The sequence below is a fragment of the Tasmannia lanceolata genome, unplaced genomic scaffold, assembly GCF_043159265.1.
Source record: "Tasmannia lanceolata isolate RefF3 unplaced genomic scaffold, GAP_Taslan_0.1 ptg000003l, whole genome shotgun sequence".
Lineage (NCBI taxonomy): Eukaryota > Viridiplantae > Streptophyta > Magnoliopsida > Canellales > Winteraceae > Tasmannia > Tasmannia lanceolata.
The window spans coordinates 61,402,071-61,424,835 of NW_027518680.1; the positions used below are offsets into that span (position 1 = coordinate 61,402,071).

The following is a 22,765-nucleotide window of genomic DNA, read 5'->3' on the forward strand; positions in this document are numbered from 1 at the left end:
CGAAATTCCAGATTTCGCCAAATTTCCGTTTCGGTCTCCACCGAAATCCAAAATTTCGGATTTCGGCCGAAATTTAAAACCATGGAATGTACACTTGTACTGACCTTCACAGCACACGTTTCGGGAAATGTGACGATCTCGAACCCTCGATCCATCACCTTTGTTTAGGGTTTCTAACCATTGATTTTTATATTTATTTTACACCTTTGATCTTAAAAGCAGTGAGATTTTGTTGTTTAAAAAAAGCTTAAACCCAGTCTCCCTCTTCATTTAAACCCATTTATTAAACAGACTAAGAGAAAAAAAAGAAGAAGAGAGAGCTCTTGAAATGGTTTTTCAGAACCTTCTTTTTTTCAATCTTCAATCTCTTTCATGGCAGATTTGTACGACTCAAACTTTTCTTCTCAAGAAGATGACATGTCTCTTTTCTTTCATCATCTTCTCTCTTCTTCTTCTTCTTCTCCAAAGGAAGTGTCTTTATCAATTCCCCCATCTAACTTTTTTCCCCATTTCAAAACCCTAGACGATAATCTCAACCCTCCATCCCAACCCCAACTGATTTCAACTGCTAATTCATCTGATTCCGCTGCTGGACGAAAGATTGATACTGATTTAGAGGAATATGATTGCGAGAGCGAGGTAATTGATAAACCCACTCCAAATTTTTTCTTTTTAAGAACATCTATTACCCAAATTTCAGTTTCAATGGCTTGTTTTGATATTTTGGTTAATTAAATTAGGAGGGTTTTGAAGTGTTTGAAGAGCCTTTGAAATCGGTTCCTTCGAGGACTGGGTCTAAGAGAAGTAGAGCAGCTGAAGTTCATAACTTGTCTGAAAAGGTTTATATTTTGTTTTCTTTGTGATTGAATTTTAGCATTTAGAAAAAAAAGGGGTTTTTTATTTGTATATTTAATTTATTGGTGATGAATGTTCTTTGTGGGTTTTCGTCGGTTTTAGTGAATTATTGATTGTATTTGTAGAGGAGGAGGAGCAGGATCAATGAAAAAATGAAAGCCTTACAGAATCTTATTCCAAATTCTAACAAGGTACTCCACAATTATGTTAACCTTTTGGGTCTGTATGGATGTATGGATTTTATAATCTAGAATTGTAAAATACTGGATTTTACAAGCTAAAACTTAGATTTTTTAAGCTAAAACATGGATTTGAAATCGTAAAAATTGGATTTTAAATGTGTAAATAACCTATAGAACTTGATTTTAAGTGCGTAAGTAAGGTGTGTTACCACTCAATCTTCTACAATCCAGATTTTAGCTTAAAAAATCTAGGTTTTAGCTTGTAAAATCCTACAATCTTGGATTATAAAATCCTTGTATCCAAATGGCCTATTTGAGTTTGGGTGAGAGATTTGATTTTTCTTTTTTTCTCTGCTCGTAGACGGATAAGGCTTCCATGCTGGATGAAGCCATTGAATATCTCAAGCAACTTCAGCTCCAAGTACAAGTGGGTCCTTCTCTATTGATTAATCTCTTCCCTTTATGATCGAATTTCTATCTTTCGGGGATGTGTTTGTCGTTTCACGCTATTTTCTTTGTCCATGCTCTTGTTGTATGGAATGATCAATAGATTGGTTTTATGCATCCAATTCCTGCCTGTTAATTTTATGTAAATCTAGAAGAAGTTTGTTCATTTTATGTAAATCTAGAAGAAGATTGTGCATTCTACATCTATTAACAGCTATTTCACTAATATAAGATTTTCTGTAAGGAACCATTCAAAAAAATATTTTCTGCAAGGAGCACCTAATGTGTGTGGTTCTTCTGAGGTAACTGTCAATGCCTCCTTCTGAAACCCTCAGATGGGATTCATGCAGGAAACCAAACTGCCATTGTATAGCATATTCTGCTGCGGCAAATTTTCAAGATCTGCAAAACGGATATTCCGTTTGTTCTTTAACTTATACCCTCATCCGTACTTTTATTAAGGGCATTTTCAGTTTTCTGGCCTTTAAAACCATGCATTAATAGAGTTACATGCTAACCTTCTTCACCAATACTTGATTTAGTTCCTGGTACCTCTCATCTGTTAGCTTTGCTCCAGACTGCTATATAGCTACTAAGCCATTTCAGCATGCCTTCTTGAACAACCTGGAAATTCTGTAACTTTGCTTGTGCATCTTGGTCATGTTTGAAAGTTATTGACTATTTGACTATGAGAAGGAGACAAATAACCAAGACAGACATATTAACTGATTGGATGTTGGGTGCAAGTTTGTTTACCTTTTTCGAGCAGCAAGAACATCTAAATCCATGGAGGGATGATTATGTGATTCAACAATCTTAGTTATTAGATTCGGTTGTTTATACATGACATGTGTTATGTTTTCTGTTACGTAGGCTTTTCTTTGGATTTAGTGACATTTATTTCGCCTAGATTACCGTTCAGCCTATGGTTCACCAATCACCACTACCCATTATCCATAGCCCATTACTTGAGCCCAAACACGTCACTTCCACTTAAGTGACAAGAAGAAAGAAACTACAGACTTACTATCTTTAGTAAAGGACTTATTATTTTTAGCAAGCGTTATTGAGCAATTTAAGGAATTAGTTAATTTACTATTTGAAAGTAGATTCACAAGAAATTTAGGAACATAAAGAACTGAGGTGAAATAGATGTAGGATGAACAACTCCTTGACCAGTAACTTAAGAAGTGTACCCATCAGCTAGGGTGTCAGAAAGACTGGAATATGGATGACAAGAGGAAGAAAAATACTAGACTCCTACTAGTCATGTGAGAGGAAGCACCAGAGTCAATAACCCATGTAGAAGAAGGCTTGGATGCATAAAAGGCAGGAGTACATGAGTGAACAAGAGCAGCGGTGTTGGTAGAAGTAGACAAATGCGGCTGAATAAGTAACATGTGCTCCTCAAGCGACAGCACAACATAACTATTACCCAAGGAGTTTGGCTCAGTTTTATTATTAGTGAGCACGTGCTCATCACCAAAGATTGCAATGTTTTTCTTGGCCATTCTAGTTTTCCATACTTTTCCCAACCCGTCACCCTATGAATTGTTCTACCATCATATGTACATTTACGGTTGGCTCTTTCTTGCCCAAGATCCCCCCTTGAGTCATCTCGTCTTCCATGACCAACATTACCATGACCACATCCACCGCTAAAAGAGGTAAGGGCGGAGTTGTATTTTGCATGTTTAGTATACAAAAGAGGTGGTTGAGATGCAATACCAACACGTTGTAGCCAAGAGTACACATTGTTCATCTAAGGAATATTTATCACCAGCAAGACGTTGCCCCCTTATAGATTCTCAACCCGACTCAATTCAACTAAGCCTTTGTCCCAAACTAGTTGCCCCCTTATGGATTGATACTCAAAATATAATCCAGACAAAAAATTAGCAACATGGAATTATTCTTGTTGCTTTCTAAGAAGATCCAGGTGATTAGATAGAGGGTGATGTATATTGAGTTCTTCCCACATGCCCTTAAGAGTTCTATAACATTCACTCAATGATTTATGACCTTGTTTCAACATAAGGATATCCTCGTATAATTTATAAATTTGAGAGATATTCTTATTCCCTGAATATTGTTCTTCTAAAGCTTTCCACATATCTTTAGCAGTGTTACGAAAAGTAACAGTACGATTTATAGATGGCTCCATACTCTCGAATAACAAAGTCACAATCAGATAATTATCTTTCATCCACTCATCACATTCCTTTGAAGTGCTATTAGGAGAATCAGAGGTTAAAAACTCCATCATACCTTTGGCACCAATAAAAAATCTGAAGGATTGAGCCCAAAATAGATGCTTTTCCTATTCAATTTTACAGATGTAATCTGTTGACAGTACTATCCATAATTGACGACCAAGAAGAACTAATAATCGCACCACCAGAGAAGCACGATCCCACTCTATCAATGCACCACCAGGATATGCCTCTTTTTCCTTAGGACTCACAAGATGAAAACAGACCTAGATCTGCTATCCAGACACATTCGTACTAAGAAAAAAGAGGCTTATCCTGATTACATGATCAAAACTTTGTATGCCACAGTCCAGATCTGATCTCCAGGACCCGATTAGCACAAAGAAGGCAGATCTGATCACACAACACGACCATAAATCATCGGCTCATATCAGATTGGACATTAACAAATGTTGAAATTCACGGGAGTGGCCATTTAATGGGTGTATCCATTTAATGGGTGTGGGGTTTGAGGTGGTTTGCAATTCATGGGTGTGGCCATTTAATAATAGAAGGCGATTCATCTAATGTTATATCTTGGGCGACCAAAAAGCGATAGGTCCTTGGGTGATTGCGGGCATTGTAGCGGAAATTAGGGACCTCATTGTATCCTTATCGCCAAAGTTTCAGCATGTGTCAGTTGGCTAATGAAGCGGCTGACAAACTTGCTAAAGATGGGGCGGATAGAGATGATATTGTTATTATTCAGTCGGACCACATTTTTGAGTCGAGGATTATCTAGAGGGTTTTGCGGTCTTCTTTTTTTACTGTGGGCAGTTAGTTCTGTAGTTGGTCTTTATAGACTTTATGTATTCTGTTACACTAGTGGGACACCTTGTCCCTCCGTTGCAATAGTTTTTCATTGCAATAAAATTGTTACCTTTCAAAAAAAAAAAAAATTGCTACCGTCCAAAAAAAAATAAAAATGCTTTCAATGCCGCGACTAGGAAACAGCTTCTAATTTGTTCTATCATTAAAAAAATAGAGAAGCAACTAACAATGCTTCACTTACACAGTAGCAACCCATATAGGATGTTGTGGCACTGCACAAGGTTAATCGAGGAAGTCGGTGAACCCTAGGGTGAAGAGATGTGAGATGCACCGGCAAGAAGCATATAGGAAGGAGAAGAAATAAAATAAACTAATAAAGGAGATTAGAGAAGCAACAGAATAGTCATTTCAAGATCAAATGGCTCTGATACCATGCGAAATGATGAAATAGAGAGGAGGATGGAGAAAAGAGAAGAGAGGGAAAGACAGATGATTCTGGGAGAAAAGAATCTGATCCACCTAAGGTGATCGATCACTTATATATTACTTAAAAAAGCTAATAAATTACAATAGTGCTCCTACACACTTAAACACACCACACCAACTACTTGAATGCACCATACCATAATAACAAATCTAACTATATCGTTGGTCGCCTCCTGAATAAGGGTTCTTGAAGCTCAACTTTGATTAATCAAGCCTAGGCAAGCCTTGCTGTTGTAGGAGGCGTCCTTAAGGATGAAAGAGGGCTGATCTGTGATTTGTAGACACGGACATGAGTGTCGAGTGTTGACACGGACACAGAGTGTCAGACACGGCAAACTCGAAAAGGTTAGAAACGGAGACACGACTAAAATAGAAAGTACATATAATCATGATTTGTGAACACGGCTTTGTGTGCCGAGTTTCGACATGGATACGAGGTATCTGACATGTCCACCCCAAAAATCTAGAAATAGTGTCACAATCATACACATACATACATATAAAGTTACTGACACTTCTAGCTGTACATTTAAATGTGTCTAAAGGAGTGTCAACATGTATGAACACGGGTGTCGTGTCGGACACGACACGACACGTGTGTCTGCAATAAATTCAAAGTGTCGGCCAAATCATAGGGGCTGACCAATTGGGCTTTCTCTGGCCCTAATGGTATCATGACTCCAATTAGGTTGAATTGAGAGCAGCAAGGTATAAGACTTACTGAGGCGACAGACTTATGTAGGTTGATTGTGGAGAGTGATTCACTCAATGTTATTCGATGGATGGACGGTAGCCAGCCCCATCCCTGGAGATTTGCCGACATGGTGGACGAGATTCAGGAGCAGGTGGCAGAGTCCCAGATCGGGACCTATTAGAGCTGCCTTAGAGATATTTGACCTCCTACACCCTTGAGGGTTGATGATTCCTTATCCTTTTGTTCTCGTATGGTCCTCTCTTGTATTTCTGACCATCTCGGTCGTGGGGATTCCTCTTCGTTGATTCTAATAATTTTTTCATTAAAAAGCAAATCTAACTATATCGTTGATTTTAATAGTATTTTCCATTGAAAAAAAATATCTAACTATATCCTTCTTTAGCACAATTGTTTCACTTAGGTTGTTCTTATGTAGTTTTCTGTGGACCCTATCAATGTAAAACACCAATAGGGTAAAAACTTGATATTTAAGCCACCTTTAGAATCTCTTGGGCGAAGTTAGGTCTCCTACAGTCAGAAGATCAATGAGGAGGATAGATATTTCTTCTTTGGGTTTTCTTCCTCATGGTTTGTGATTAATGAGTTATCGCCTTCTGTTATGCTTCGGGTTGGAAGCTAAGCAAATGTCATAAATTCATAGTATAAAAGGGTTCCACTCTGAACTTTTTGGAAATCTTATTTTGAGGTAGTGAAGTGATTCCATATTTTTTTTTAGAACAACAACAAATGTCAACTCCCAATGCTTGATTGGATGGGATCCTCATCTTTCCTATTTATAGGCATGTTCATAGATCTCACTGGCAGATGCCTTGGCTAGAGATGGTGTGAGTTTGAAGGATCTGGCCCTTTACGATTCCCTTCCTCCTTAAAGCTCTTTCTCGTGAAGTTTGTAGTTGTAATATGGAAATTCTTGTTAGTTTGATGCTCTCCTTTTCTATTACATTTTGTTACTTTGTAAGCTCAATTACCAATAAAGACGGCATTTTCTCAAAAGAATAAGAAAAATGATCCAACTTTTGTTTAGACTCATTGGTTGTTGTTTTTTTTTTTTCGAATGGCTGGACTTTTTGGCTGTTTGACAAGCCTAAGTAATCTTGCATTTCTACCTATGAGTAAATGGTGTTAACTGATTTTGAAGCTTTATGAGAACAAACATGTCTGATAAGTGTTTCTATGAATTGGTTTGAGGTATAGCATGTGCTTTTTCTTCAAGTTCAAACGTATCTGGTAAGTATTTCTATGAAATGATTTGAAGCATAGTATGTGCTTTTTCTTCAACATTTCAACAAGTTTCAGCATTGTTCCTGGATAGTCCTAATATTTCTATGAGATGGTTTAGTATATTTAGGTTTTAGTTGGTCTTCTTTTCATAGGGTTTAAGATATTAGGTTATTTTTCTTGCTATGACTTTTTGAGTGATAACAAGAATTCTTGCCATGACTTATTGAACCATAAGAAAGTGAGTACAGAGCTCCATTTTTTGTCGCATCTCTTCATGTGCAATCAGACGCCATTCACTTCAAGACAGAGTAGCTATGTTGCATCTGTATGGATACGAGTGTAGGAATCCGACACGGCTATCGAGTGTTGGAATCGGCAAACCTAAAAAAAATCATTCTTGAATTCGCCAAAATATTTTAATCAATTCTCAAATTTTATTTTTTTACATAATAATATGGCTATAACAAGTAAAATATTGAATATTCTTACAGGTTAAGTAGATATAATATTTTATTTCATTCAAAAGGTCAATGTACGCCTTCTGGTGCAAATGCAGACACATTAATTGGATATTAAACCTGTGACCCAATTATTGTAAGACAGTTCCTGCCATGTGTTTCTGTTTTTTGATAATGTAATTTGCTAATAATTTTTTCTCTGCTGAAGTTCTTAGCATCTTACATTATTTTTCTCAATATGCTAGATCCATGGACTGCTCTCTAATTGCATCAGTTTTCACAGTTTTCTTTTTTTAATGATTTTTTTTCCACAGATGTTGTCAATGAGAAATGGGCTGAATTTACATCCCATGTTTCTGCCTGGAGCAGTGCAACCATTGCAAGTGCCTCATATGCGCACGGGCTTTAGTGTGGGAAATGCCTCGGGGCATATGAACATGGGAATAGACATGGTGCCCATGAGCCAGGAGACCTCAAAACAAACCTTATTTGGTCTATCAAATCAATGCACGCCATCACATCAGCCAATGGTTGTACCCAGCATAACAAACATTACAAATTCAGAGACTTCATTTGGCTTGGACTTACCACATTCTGACCAAGGACCCTTTCAGGTAGGTCAGATGCAACCCTTGAATACTGTTTTGTGCAGAGTTATGAGGGTAACATCATCCATTTTACTTTCAATATGAAGGGCATATACAGGGAAGGCATCTTACCACAACAACCATTAGATGTAAGTCACTCTCTGAGGAATCTGTCAGGTTGGTCTTCTTAGCCATAAAAATTATCTGTTTATTGAAATTATGATGACTTCTACAGATACCACCTATGATTATTGCACTTGGTCTAACCTAAAATTGTCGTTTTGAAAGAAAATAAAATGGAACCTGTTGCCACGTCTCTTCCCATAGATAGACATTCTCTACCCTTAGATCGACAAATATCGCTTTTGGAGGAGATCAATGGTCTGCATGCGTGCATGTTAAGCAGTGAAAAATCACATGATGTGCTCCCAAAGGATGCAGATAACCAGATACTTGTTCATCATCTGCATGGGTAAGCGACCCGTGAACCATAATTTGTTTCTTCCCTTTTTTTTGAAATGATTTCTTCCCATTTTCTTCCTTCTTGTTTCTAACAGTCTTAGCTGTTTGTCTCTTGTATCAGTTTACAGACAGGAGGAAGCACGGCCAATGACGATGTCAAGATAGAAACATTAGATTTTTGACTTTCCACCGTAGTTTAATAAAGCTATAAATTCACGAATCGGTATCCATCTGCATTTCCCGTCGATCATCTTTCTCCATGCTGGTTGGAAGCATTTTGTAACTATTTTGGATTCAAATCCCGCAAAGCAGCATTCAACAAGGTATCCTGGTCATCCCTTGAGGTAATTTGAGTCTTTTGTAAAGTTGCTACTGAAAAGTGGGAGTCGTGTGGCTCGATATTCTTTGTGGGCCATCTTCTCTTCCTGTTTATGCATTGCCCCTTGAAGATCTGCTACTGGCATTCTCCTTGGAGTTTGGCGCTTACCCAATAATACCAGTAGGGATTCAGTTCTTTTTTTTGAAATGGCAGGGATTCAGTTCTTGTCTGCTAATATCTCAACATCTAAGGCTTATTATCTGTGGCATCGGCATTGAAATTGTTCTAGTTTCTTAATGATTTTGTGGACATTATAACTGGAGATTATGTAAGGTGGGAATGTACAGATACGCAATCTGCTCTCATCATCTTGTTGCACTGTAACTCCTCTAGAAGTATGGAAATGAAATTAACAGCTCATCTGTAGTGTTTAACTGGAAGAAGTTATCACAAACAAGTTTGTGTTTATTAAATCTCTGTGGGCACTGGAGTTTTGTTAAATTAAATCTAATTGGAATTATTTAGCTGGGTCATTTTAACATGGAGGTATGGCTGCAAATTTGAATTATCCCAACCGGTGGTCACAATCTCAAACGAGCAGAAGATTATGCCAACCGATTCTGAGCCCAAAACCAATTAGTGGACTCAGATTTACGTTTATTTGAGTCCAATGATTGGTTTTGGACTCACAATCAGTTGGCATAATCTCAAACGAACACTGCCCTCATAGCAGATTTTGTCTTAATTCATTTAATTCATCTAAGGTGAAAAACTGAGAATGCAGGAAATATGTGGGATTATCATTCTATAGGGGATTGATATCCCTATTTACTTCAGGAAAAATAGATGGTGTTATCATTCCTTAGGGAATTGATATCCGCATTTATTTATTAATGACTCCACTCTACTTTTCTAATAAACTCTGTGAGGCTGTTACAGTTTCCAAAATGCTCTAACCCACCAATCAAAATAGGGGATGGTAAAGTATGGATTGCCATTACCAAAACAAGGGAGTGCAGATATGACATACGCCTACGGAGAACCTGGGAGGTAGGACGTTGGCATTTCTAAATAGCTCTCATTTAAGGGAATTGCTAGCGTCCATCTCAGACCACACACGTTGTGAATAAAGACAAAACCTGTTGTTTTCATTCACGAGGTGGCTGGTCTGACATGCGACAGACTAGCTGTGAAATGGCCTTTTGCGATGGACCCTAGGAAATCACCTCATGTAAATATGTATAAAGTAGGAGCGATTTGAAATTTTGGATTTTCACTCCCCCTGCATTAGACGCACGCTCCCCCTTATAATGTGAAAAGTGGGCAACTTTAATGCTTTTTGACGACTCCTGCATTAGGCGCACGCTCCCCTTATAACGTGAAAAGTGGGCAACTTTAATGCTTTTTGACGTCAAGTCACTTTATAAGGGGCCACAAAAGGGCTTTGTCCAAAATTGAGTAAAAAGGAAAAACTTAACAAAAGAAAGAACAAAAATAAGCAAAATCTTCTATAGATGTATCATGGGCACTGAAATTTCCAGCCCCTTGTCTTGGTAGCTTCCCACCCAGCGATAATTCCATTACTTTCAGCTGAGAGTTGATGGAAAACCAGCTAAAGATCTTCAAAGATACAGAAAATTGATGGAAATTATAAGGCCCTGTTTGTTTTAGATTATGACAACCGATTGTGGAGTCCCCAACCAATTATTGGACCGAAAATTGCACTAAATATCAGTCTAATAATCGGTTGGGGACTCCACAATCAGTCGGCATAGTCTAAAAAAAAGGCTCTAAACAATGGAATCAACTGTTGGAGAGAAAAATTTAAAACAAAGAGAGAGGAAGCTTTTATAGAGAAAGAACAGAAAATCAATGACATTTCTATAAGAAGTGCTCAGTATGATTACTTGCATGAAAGACACTCAAATTTGATCTGAGTCAGTCCCTGATGCAGATATCAGATGAAATTCAGTCCCAAAAATTTGCCCACAGATAACAACACAATGAAAAAGTCTCCACATGCAGCCATTAAAACTGCAGAAGTGAAAGTGAAACCAACAAGTCTTTGAATCTGCACACATGTAATTAAAACTAACAACATATATAGGAACTAAAAGTTTGTAGGGTAAGAATGCAAACATTCCATTGCAAGAGAATGAAATGCATAAAAAAAAGGATGATCTTGATCATAGACTTAACATTTTATGAGTTCTGTCATATTGAGATGCAGTGTAATAATACCAAATGTTTCCATCTGGGAAAAAAGACAAGCCCAAGAAACTCCTGTGTAAACTTGGAATGAAAGAAAAAAAAAGGAACATTTCTTTGAAAACTGAGTTGCTTGTACTCAATACCAACAAAGCACGGTTTTTTTATCGTTCATGGACATGGCCGAACTGAAAGAAATCTGTATGCGATCTTTGACTTGCTTGCGAGTTGCGTTCGTCCATTGAAAGGGAAGAAAAGAAATGAGAATCAAACACTTCTGCATTGCAAAATTGACATTGCAAAAGCCTCTCAGCCCACATGATCTAATGATCTTGAGCATAGCGTCTAGACATCATCCCTTCTTCTAATTTGCGGAAATTTGTAGTTGAGGCAGACCTCAGATTGAAACCAAATCGGTATGTGTTGATGTTGCCTTCTTCGTCATTGCCGGTGTTTATTTTGGACTTGGAAGTGATTAGCAATGGTGGAAAGTTCTTAATGTTCTTGCTGGCCCGAGGGTGGCATTCTGTTTTGGGAGATCTCTTTGGAAGGGAGGATGGTGATAGTGATGGAGGTGGGCTCACATATTGTGTGCTGGGCTTTATACCAGAGGATGCACTCCCACTGCTACCCATCTCTTGGCTGTGGGGGGTAGAGTCCACACCCTTCTCTTTATCCTGCAACAACAGATCATTGAAGATTAATTTTTTTTTTTGAATGGCTATGAGCAAAATAATATTAAAATGAAAGAGAAGGCCCACAACTGAGGTGGTTAAGGCTACAACAAAAGGAAATACAATAAAAATACAAGAGAGACTAATATCAGGGTGGTAAGAAATCAAAAATTTCCAACTCAGCCCTTCCAACCCCAGCATGGGCAGCTTATCTGCTTCACCATTGGCAAATCTTTTAACATGTTGAAACCTTAAACAAAAACCTGAAATTCTCACTTGGATCTTATCTATCAACTCAACAAATCTCTAGGGATGAGAATGAGTTCCATCCAACCACCTGATCATGTTGAGGGAATCACCATCAACAATCAAACTGTTAAGAATACCTTCATCCACTATTCCGATGCCTTGTAAGATCTCTCTTAATTCAACTTCATTGGAATCTGTAACTCCAATTGGCCCAGAGAAATCCCATCTTGTCGACCCTTGTCATCCCTTAAGACTCCCCCAATTCCCGCCGGCCCTGGATCACCGATGCTCGAGCCATCAAAACTGAGTTTTCGGAAACCTTGTATAGGAGTCCAATGAGGAGAGGCAGTCTCGTTCCTGTCGCTGCTAACACAAACCTTCCACTAGCATCTCCATAAATCAGAGCTAGAAGTGAATCTGAAACATGGGATAATCTTAACCCAAGAGATGGGTGGGGAAATGACTCTGATGAACAGATAAAGCGAGATTTTAGATAAACCCCTAAAGACTCTGTCATGGATCTATATACCTCTAAAGACTCTCATCGATGATTAAATTATCTGTTATGGATCTTATGCCCCAATTTTTTTCCATATAAACCAAATGGAATGCACCATAAGTGTAAAATTATGTGTTATTTTGTCTCCTAAAAATCTGGAAAACACAATAGATTACATTACTTACATGTTAGGAAAGTGATGAAGAGAAATTTTTTTTTTTGCATATATATGATGATTAGGGAAAGTATAGTGGAAGTTGATACAGCTTTTTTTTTTCTTTTGATAAATAAGCTACAGGTTTGGAAGCATAAAAGCCAGAGCAATGGGTTTAACCAAAGGATCATATCTTGACCGGACTTCAATGATTCTGATTTTGCATCGCAAGCTTGGTGAAGGATGGGTACAAGTGAAAGAAAGTGCAGGTTTCTGAGGTGCCTTGGTTCACTATGATGGTATCTAAGTGTGTATTTGTGCTTATTCTAGCATTTCCTAAAGTTTCATCTATGTTGAAATAGTTGTCTTATTGTCAAATTAAACAAGTTCGTGTGCATATGTATGTTCATGGCTGTGTATTCTAGTCTTCATGCACATGTATGCATGGAGACAGGAGACAGTGGAGTGCATTATTTGTTGGTAACAACGCTGTCATGTAATGCACTTTTTCCAACAACGCCGTCATGTAAATGCAAATAGGTACGCAAAACTTTGCATATTGTGTTCAAGATATCAATGGACTCTTGCATATTCATGCTACAATTAAAGAGCAATTATTGCATTCCATAATTCTCAATTTGATCACTAATTTTATCAGGTCTCCTTGGTTAATAGGATAAAGTAAAACACAGATTAGAAAACAATAAATGCTTCTAGCCCCATTAACAGACTAATTGGATCATTGCAACATGCACTTGAAGGTTCTGAAAACAAGCCCTGGAGCTCAACCCAAATGTGCTACAGTTGTTTGAGGATGACTTAAACGAAGAGAAAGTAAAAATAGTAAAATGTAATAGCCCTCACCCCCTGAGAACTAATCACTAACCATAGTCTAATATATGATTCTTAATATTACCAAGCTCGGGTGGAAATATACAGAAAAGTAAGAAAGGGCTTCACAATCCCTAAATTCACCACATTAGGTCTGAACAATCGGCTAAAACAAGTCTTGATGGCGACTCTAATTTTATTAAAGATACTTGCCATCAAATCAAGCACACAATCCCTAGATAGAACAAGGAATACAAAAATGTTAACTTTAAATGCATTTCTGTCAACAATAAAACTTTATTCTGTTCTAAGGTAAGATCTGCACCTCTTTTGAAGATCCATAATCTCCTTTGGGCTTTTCTCTAGCTAGATCCTCTCGTTGCTTAAGAGTGCGTTGCTTCGCTTTTGAAGGTCTGCGCCTATAAAGGGGGAAAACATTCAGATATACTGATAAAAGAAACCTTACCAAACCCAAATATTTTGGTACAGAACTTTCTTACAAAGAAAAAATAAGATTACAAATCATTAAAACTAAGGTGACTATAGTAGTGGAAATCATACAGGTGCTTATTGTATATACTAGTACAGTAGTAGTACTTGATATTCATCTAGTAATGCTGTCGCAGTATTGTAACAGTGTCTAGTACAAGCCAGTTCTAATAAGACACAGTTGTTGGATTCTATGGGCATATAGGTACCATTCACTCTTTGTTCTTGCATTCCAAATAAACTCTTCCTTTCCTCCTGCTTGGCAGATGTTCGTCGACATCAGTACTAAGATGTTGGTCCACGGTCCACGGTCCACCGCCCTATCTCTTAAGGCAGGTAACGGTCTCACAACTGAATCTGGGAACCACCAATTGGGTGAGTTGAAAGCCTATCAGTTATATATAGATCTCAGGATTTCATTCATGGATCCATTGACAGAAGAGGTTTCCATTGGCTAGGTGATTCAGGGCTGGCCCTCTACCAGATTATGGGGTTCAAATATCTCCAATTGGCAGGTGTCTAATGGCCGCCATCCCTGCACCACCACTATTATCTGGTTCATCCGTTGCTCCGGGATACGTATGTGATGGAGATCCCAACGGAATGGTTGGTATGTCCACCTGTCCACTCCTTTCCCGGCTGGTCGAGTATCCCCTAAGGCTCTGTTCACTTGTTTTCCCGGGAAAGGAAAAGAAAAGGTTTCCCGAGAATCTGACGTGGCAAAAGGAAAAGAAATCCCGAGAAACTGTGCAGGAAAAGGTTTCCCACAACTGTTCACTTGCGCAGGAAATCTCGGGAAATTGTGCAGGAAAAGGTTTCCCATGCCTGTTCACTTGCCAATTAAACATTGGTGGGAAACCTAAACATAAAAAATCATTTTAAACATTTTAATCATTTTTGTAAGATACATGTTCTCATTTTCCTTCCTACTTTTCCATAGATTGTTGAAGAATTAATGCATATAAACCAATATTTTTCAAAATTACATTGCACCACGGATGATCCAAACCGTCCATTTGGATTACAACATAAATGGGTCAACCGCTGATATTTAAAACCACTAGAAGAATACGTATTTCCAACCATCTCAGTTTTTCCCAAGGCTCCATTTTTTCAATGTAAAAAGGGCTTAAAACAAATTTAAAACCACTAGAAGAATACGTATTTCCAACCACTAGAAGAATTAATGCATATAGTAACTGGAGATGCATGGCTCAAGCCAACTCTATCACACACTAGACCCATTTTGATTTATCAGAACCGTCCATTTGGTAGGATCTGCATTGGATTTCCAGTGGCCAAAAAATAAACTTTGGCCATTGAATGCGAAAGAAGTTTTAGACCTTTCAAATTCAACGGCCAAAATTAAGTTAGGATTGTCCGATTGAGGTGCATTTTGGATCAATGGATATTAAACGTAAGTCCTATCAAATAGACGGTCCAGATCAACCAAATGCTGCTCCCACTTTATATTGGGGTTTTATCTCGTTGTATAGAGGCAGAGCCCATGAAAACCAGAGCGATCTTATTGTTATACGTGAGTGAAGATGGTGAACTTGGTAGCTTCAAAAATGTTAATGGCGACTAGGGATTTCATCTACTCATCAACAGTCTCTCTAACACATTGCCGTCCTCTCACGTGCGCTTCTTCTTATCATACGCGACTTGTGCCACAGCCTCCTGATTTGATTTGGTGGGTGAGGAGGGAAGGGGGTTTTGTTCACAAGGGTTTGAAGATAGCTGAGGGAGACTCTTATGGGCTTGGTTTGGTCGCTTCTGAAGAGATTTCCAAAGGGTCTACTCTCATTTCACTTCCCAATCATCTGCCTTTGTGTTTCCAATCTCCTCACTTTGATTTGTGGGGAGATGGTTCTGTTTTCTCATTAGTCCAACTTGGTCTTCGAGTTCCAGCTATAGGACCGGGGCTGCCAAGAGAGATGGTTCTGTTTACTCAAAACCCACTTCACAAAACCCACTTTCTCTTTCTCGGGAAACCAAATCGCACCAATTTATTGGGATTTGGTTTCCCACTCTCGTGAGAAAACGTTTCTCTCCAGCTCATTTTTTCAATTTCCAACTCATTTTTTTCAATTTCCACCTACCCACTGCTAATTTCCCGGGAAGACAAGTGAACACCGCTAATTTTAGATTTCTCGGGAAAAAAGAGGTGTTTTCCCGGGATTTGGTCTCCCGGGAACGCAAGTGAACAGACCCTAAGGGGAACCTTTCCTACATTCAGTCGTGGATCCGAAGGAGAGGGAAACAAATCTTGGAAAAAGTACTTTCATAGAGAAAAGAAGGATTTCATCTGTCTTGTCTCCTATATTGGACAAGAGGGCTCCAGTGCTATCTTCCATGGAAGTTGTCAAGAAAGGATCCCTTAGTCTTTTCCCTTGCGCTGTTAACTCCAAGGAAGGGGCTGAGAAAGAGAAGTTCTGGATTGTGAGACTGCTGGCCGATGTGATCGATTATCTACTGGTGTGTGAGCTCAAAAAAAGATGAATGAGCTGGATGACTGTTTTATCTGGCCGGAAGTAGGTCGGCTAGTGACTCCTCCCTTCTTTGGTTGTTCATTAATACATATATCATGTTCCCTGCTAATTGGAATCTGAATTGGTTTCCCGCTGACGGGACTCACAAATAATGCATTCAGCAGCAGGGGTTCGAATCCTCTGAACCATCATTTGAGCCCCCCTCATCGGAAGGAGGAACCTCGCTCGAGGCAATAGGCCCAACTACTCAGAATGCATCTTCTTGCTAGCAAACTCAAGCAAATGAACACCATCTCTTTCACTCCCACAACAGCGAATGGAACCACCAGCTAGTGAAGCAAGTTCGAGGCGTGGGTGGCATCTGTTGCATCTGCTTGAAAGCTTAGTAGGGCAAACAAATCCCAGTCTAGAATCCCTCTTTTTTCCAATCTGGTTCCTCCACCACCGCCAAACCCAGTTAGATTCAAGCATGAACACTTTTTAGTTATTGGGAGAACCCAAGAACTCTCTTTTGGATCCATGAAACAACTCTTAGAGATCTTTTTCCCTTAAGAAAGATACACGAGCGAAACAATCAACCTATTGATATTGGAAGACCAGAAAGATCTTTTTCACTTAGGTATAAAAAGAAGCCTCATCAAAAGTTTGTAGCACTCAGGATGTACACTGAAATACATCATCCCATATTTCATTGAAGTTTGTCTATTAATGTTTTTGAAAGATTATTAGTTATTCTTAAACATCCTTTCTACTTTTAGATTTCTTATGAGTTATATATAAGTAGCATTTTAAATTTGGGTTGATTTTTCTAGTCGGCCGACTAGAAAAGTTTTCTAGTCCGTCTGCCAAAAAATCAGTGCGGGCCCACAGTTTTTGTGTGATCCGAAGCATTCATTTAATAGGCCCTGACATGGATAGGGTGTGCCCAAAAAATCAGCTCAATAGGATCATCCCAACCCTACGATTTGTGGAGGTTAAAATGGATGGGTATAAAACTTCATTAATTTGTCCAATTTTTAGCTCCACAAATCGAAGGGTTAAGATGATCCCATGGAACTGATTTTTTGGGCACACCCTATCTATGTGAGGGCCTATCAAATGAATGCTTTGGATCATCCAAACATTGTGGGCCCACTGTGTTTTGGGTCGGCGAACTAGAGAAGGTTATCTAGTCGGCCGACTAGAGAAACTTTTCTCTTTTAAATTACTATAGAACACAAATGGAGCTTCACCTTCCAAAAATGTCTTTACAAATTGAATATTCTTTCACCTCTAAATATGAATGCATGATGATCATAATTAGAAATTGCTAAAAATAGAAAGTAAAAATAAAAACTTACTTTCTCCTCTGACAGTAATGTATCATAATTAGTAATTGCGAAAAACAGAAAGTAAAGAACTATTCACAATGATGTTGATATTCACTCAGCAAAAATTTTTTTTTGATAGATCCTCACCAAAAGTGTTAATCATGAAATGGAATAAAAACTTACTTTCTCCTCTGATCGGACTGAGTACTTTCTTCTTCCTCCTTGTAAATTACAGGTAAACCTGAAAGGTCGCATGCCAATGGGCTTGTACTAAAGAACTGTAAGAAAAAAGAATTACTTAGAAGTTAGAATATAATTTAAACACTTCATTTTCACCATAAGTTATGGAGATATAATTCATATAGAAATGCGCAATTTTTGTATTGCTGCGCTTATCATATACACCAAAAAACTAAGAGCTCCACATGCAATGCATATTAGTCAGATAATGTGTGTATCTAAATCTATCCTTCTATCGTTCAATTGCACATGGATCCCATCATTAAATTTAGTTAAAATGTTATCTGAATCTTTAGATGTCGACTAATAACATGCTAAATAAAGAACGGTACGATGAACATGTACCGGTATTTTTTACTAGTAATCAGGTAGTATTCAATTGCTTAAACACAATAATGCAAATAGATATGTTGAGTTTTATTAGGGAAAAGGCTACACGAAGTTCTGATGATAAAAGAAAAGATGGAGGAGGATTATGGTTTTGAAAAATGATATATTAGATACAACGAAAGGAAGGAAAAGTCGAGATTTTTAAAGAAATTAGAGCTTGATGATAAAAAGATGGAAGATGGAGATCCATGGAGAAGATAAGAATCCGAATAAATGATAAAGACATCTCCGTCCTCCCTCACCCCAACCACTCTGATACCAAAACTTTGTTGAATCCTCAAGGGATAGAAGACACCGAGAAGATGGGAAAGACAGCTAATGTGTATTAGCAAATCATCAAAATAGTTGAAATGCAGGTCTTATACACACACATACACACTAGGATTCCCGGCCCAGGCTACGCAAGGGTGTAAAATGGTGGGTCCCACCTCTTCAAACAATAAGGTGCAAAATGGTTACATAAATTTGCACTTGAAAAAAGAAAAATTTATGGCAGCACAAAGGACTTGTAAAGCTTACCGCATTTTGGAGAGCTGAAGATGCACTACCACGATAAGTGGGATCCAGAGCAAGAAGTGTTGTCAAAAGACCGAAGGAAGAGCTGGGAAAATCTCGGAAAGCTTCCAAAATACTAGGTTTGTATGGTTGTGGTGGTCGGAAGCTTGTAGACAACTTCAGTTTTTTCCAATAATCATCTGCTGGTGATCCACACAACTTAAATATCCTATGAAGTTGTTCCACCTGCATATGTCAAAGATTTGATAAGTAAAGAAACAAATCCAAAACCAAAACCATCGCGCTAAATATATCATGACATGATGAAAATATGACAATGAGTAAATAGATTTGATAAGTGCACTCATTTCTTGCCTAAGCATTCAAGTTATTAAAGAGAAATGTTCCTTGTAGAACCACTATTGGTTTTGCAAGATGAAAGGAGTAGCGGATACAATGAATCAGCTATGGAAAATATAATCTCAATAAGCATCACAGAGTTCTCCATTTGATTTTCCATGATCATCCACAAATTTATTAACAAATAGTTAAGTATCTTACCTCAGTCCTACCAGGCATTATTGGCCTTCCTGCAAACATTTCCGCCAAGAGACATCCTGCGCTCCAAAGATCAATACCGACTCCATAATCAGTGGCACCTAACAGCAGTTCAGGGGCTCTATACCAAAGTGTCACAACCCTACTCGTGAGAGGACGCTTATGGTTGGGATTAAAATAGTTTGCCAGCCCAAAATCTGCAATTTTCAGCATCCCACTTCTATCAATCAACAGATTGGATCCCTTAATGTCTCTATGTAAAATCCCCCTCTCATGGCAATGTTGGAGGCCTTGAAGCAGCTGTTGCATATAAGACTTGACCTACACAGAAAAAAAAAATTGGCAAAAGTATAAAGAACCAAGAATTTTATTTTCGCTTTCTGAGGTCCACATAATCCTATGATTTAGCCGACACTTTGAATTTATTGTTGACATACCTGTCCTGCCGTGTCCGACACGACATGCATGTCCACACGTGTCGACACTCCTTTGGACACTTTTAAATGTATTGCTAAGAGTGTTAGAGTTAATGTGGGTGTGTGGACACATATTTGTGGAATAATCAATAATTTTATGTTTATGTATGTGTCACCATTTTTAGATTTTTAGATGTTGCCATGTCAGACAACTCATATCCATGTCGAAACTCGACACACAAATCCATATCGACAAGCTATGATTATATATGCTTTCTATTTTAGCCGTGTCCCCGTTTCTAAATTTTGGGAGTTTGCCGTGTCCGACACTTTGTGTCATTGTCGACACATGTCACTCATGTCCGTGTCCACAAATCATAGATATAATCCAAAAGAGAAAAACATAATGAATTGTAACTGCAAGTAAGAACAACCTGTGGTTCGGTGAGCTTCACATCAGGGTGAGAAATGATTCTCGCCAAGTCCGATGTCATAAAGTCGAAGACTAAGTAAAGACTATACTGCATTCTTGATGTGGCCAGTCCTTCGAGCTTGACGACATTCGGATGATCCAACTTAAGCAGTACCGTTATCTCTCGTGCCATAAATTTCACGCTCTCAGATTCTGACGTGTCAAAACGGACCTTCTTCAGAGCAACGATCTTGCCAGTATCTCGGTCTCGAGCTTTGTACACATTACTATAGGTTCCCTGACCTATCTGCAACAGCGAGATTTCAATCCAACTCAGGCATAGTTTTACTTTTCCCACAAAGGGAATTATATTAAGCCCCAAATGCGTAAATCAAGTGATGCTATTCAACTTGAAAGAGGAGATCTTAAAGAATGAATTATTGTGTCAACCCAAGATACAGAAGATAGGTCTGACATTATGCAACTGTTGAAAACATTCATACATGAGAACAAAGTTCCAAATCTTCTGAGTTTCTCTATCAGGCAAAGAGAGGTCCAAGGTAAGCTAACTATATCTGATCAGATTAAATTCGGGTCAGGAAAAAAATGAAATATTTGCTTAAAGGAAGTGCATATGATATTTGTTTCCTTTTTCTTTTACTGGGCTAGTAAGTTGGGAGAGATCAAACCCAATACCTCAAGGATGGGAAACAGAGGATCATTCTACCAAAATAAGTACTCAAACCCAACTGACGACATCTTACAAAAAAAAAAAGAAGGATTAACCTCTTCATTCTATTCCAAACCAATGCAGAGTAAAAACCTAGTAGGAATTTCTCAACATTCTTACGGGATGAATTTTCTTCTTCTATCTTTACAAAAATTCAACAATTGGAAAGAGTTTTCAACCATACATACCAAACAACTTACGGATACAATCTGGATTTCTAAACTTTCTTATGGAATGAATTTTCTTCCTCTATCTTTACAAAAATTCAACAATTGGAAAGAGTTTTCAACCACATACACCCAGTGACTTACAAATACAATCTAGACTAGTAAAGCTGGAGACTTTGATGATTTAAATTAACTTATGGGATGAATTTTATTCTTCTATTTTAATAAAAATTCAACAATAGGAAAGATTTTTCAACCACATATACCATATAAACAATCTAGACTAGTAAAGCTGGAGACGTAGAATATTTAAATTACCTTATGGGATGAATTTTCTTCTTCTATCTTTACAAACATTCATCAATTGGAAAGATTTTCAACCACAGAATACAATCTAGACTAGTAAAGCTAGAGACTTTAAAGCTTGAATTATAAAAATTCAACATTTGGAAAGAGTTTTCAACCGCATATACCAAACAACTTACAAATACAATCTTGATTCTATACTAGTAAATCTTGAGACTTAGAATCTATAAATTACCTTATCAAGCTTATCATAAGATTCAGCACTCTTAGGAACCAAACCCACAAGAGCTTCTCTAGGGATATTATCAATAAGCCACCGCGGCCATCCATCCACAAGCTCATCCCCTCCCACCTCCTTCGCCGGAATCCTCTTCGAAACACCACCACCACCACCCTTCTCTCCATCGTTTACAACCAATTTCCCAACCCTGGGCCCCGCCACGGGAACGGATTCCGTTACACCATTATTGGGCTTTTTCGAAATTCTTCCAAATTCCTTAGGCAATTGCTTCTGGGCATTGGCCGTGGGCCGGGTATTAGTCCGGCCCACGGCATACCCATTCTCAATCTTCAACTTTGTAAGGTCTTGTTGTGGGGAATTCATTGAAGATTTTCCATGAACACAACCCATCTTGTTTGAACTAGGCTGAATTATGGCAAATATTTGAAGAGATCAAACCATTTTTTCCCCTTTTTTGTGATGGGTTGAGAGAGAGAGAAAGGGAGGAATAGGAAAAGAGGCCAAATTAGATTGAGATGACGTATGGATTCGAATATGATGAAGAAAAGGACAAATTGGCCGTCCATGGCCGGCTTTGGACTCTGTCTCTCTTTCAGAAGGGGGTTTCTTCATTTTCTCCGCCGAGAAGAAGGGTTTCTTTCTACTGTAGATTTGGCTCTTGCCCACTGTTTGTAGGCTGATTCTTGGGTTTGGACGGGGATTTTGAAAATTTTGAGATGGGTTCTATTTTTTAGCGGGAAATCACATATGGAACGTTATATAAAAAGAGAAGTAAAATGATATCAGCACAACCATGTTTTGATATTTGCACAAACACAGCTTGTCTCTTCTTTATTAATGGGGTTGTGATGTGAGAACTTTTAGGGAACTATAATAACCTTTGACATCTATTTAAATAATAAAAGACAAGATGAGTTAGTGCAAATATCAAAACATGGTTGTGCTGTTTGGGAAATGATATTGGGAAATGTTATCAGTGGCAGCGCAACCATAATTTGATATTTGCACAAACCCAGCTGTCTTTTCTTCTTTAATTGGCTTGCAAGACCATGTAGGTCTACCTATTGCAGTTCACAATATCAACTGTCATGATGTGAGACTCTAAGGTTCATTGTTAGGGTTCGAGTTTTGTGTGTTGTGGTGTGTGTG

The 22,765-nt window shown here is 38.2% G+C and overlaps 2 protein-coding genes across 3 annotated transcripts; one reads left to right on the plus strand and one right to left on the minus strand.

The window, feature by feature from the left end:
* Window positions 1–131: 131 nt before the first annotated feature.
* LOC143863992 (transcription factor SPATULA-like) lies at window positions 132–8,956 on the plus strand. Of its 2 annotated transcripts, none has more exons than XM_077374812.1 (8): window positions 132–639; window positions 741–839; window positions 981–1,046; window positions 1,399–1,464; window positions 7,702–8,001; window positions 8,082–8,151; window positions 8,302–8,446; window positions 8,558–8,956. In XM_077374812.1, the coding sequence occupies exons 1-8, from the start codon at window positions 373–375 to the stop codon at window positions 8,616–8,618; spliced, it is 1,074 nt and encodes a 357-aa protein (XP_077230927.1). In that variant the 5' UTR covers window positions 132–372; the 3' UTR covers window positions 8,619–8,956. The 2 variants fall into 2 exon arrangements, with proteins under 2 accessions (XP_077230927.1, XP_077230921.1); XM_077374806.1 differs by having other exon boundaries at window positions 133–639; window positions 8,263–8,446.
* A 1,960-nt stretch (window positions 8,957–10,916) lies between these two features.
* Window positions 10,917–22,254, minus strand: LOC143864004 (putative serine/threonine-protein kinase At1g54610). Its single transcript, XM_077374821.1, has 7 exons — window positions 21,611–22,254; window positions 20,195–20,479; window positions 19,348–19,665; window positions 18,811–19,032; window positions 17,845–17,939; window positions 13,696–13,789; window positions 10,917–11,640 (listed from the first exon to the last, which is right to left on the minus strand). The coding sequence occupies exons 1-7, from the start codon at window positions 22,004–22,006 to the stop codon at window positions 11,287–11,289; spliced, it is 1,764 nt and encodes a 587-aa protein (XP_077230936.1). The 5' UTR covers window positions 22,007–22,254; the 3' UTR covers window positions 10,917–11,286.
* Between the last annotated feature and the right edge of the window lie 511 nt (window positions 22,255–22,765).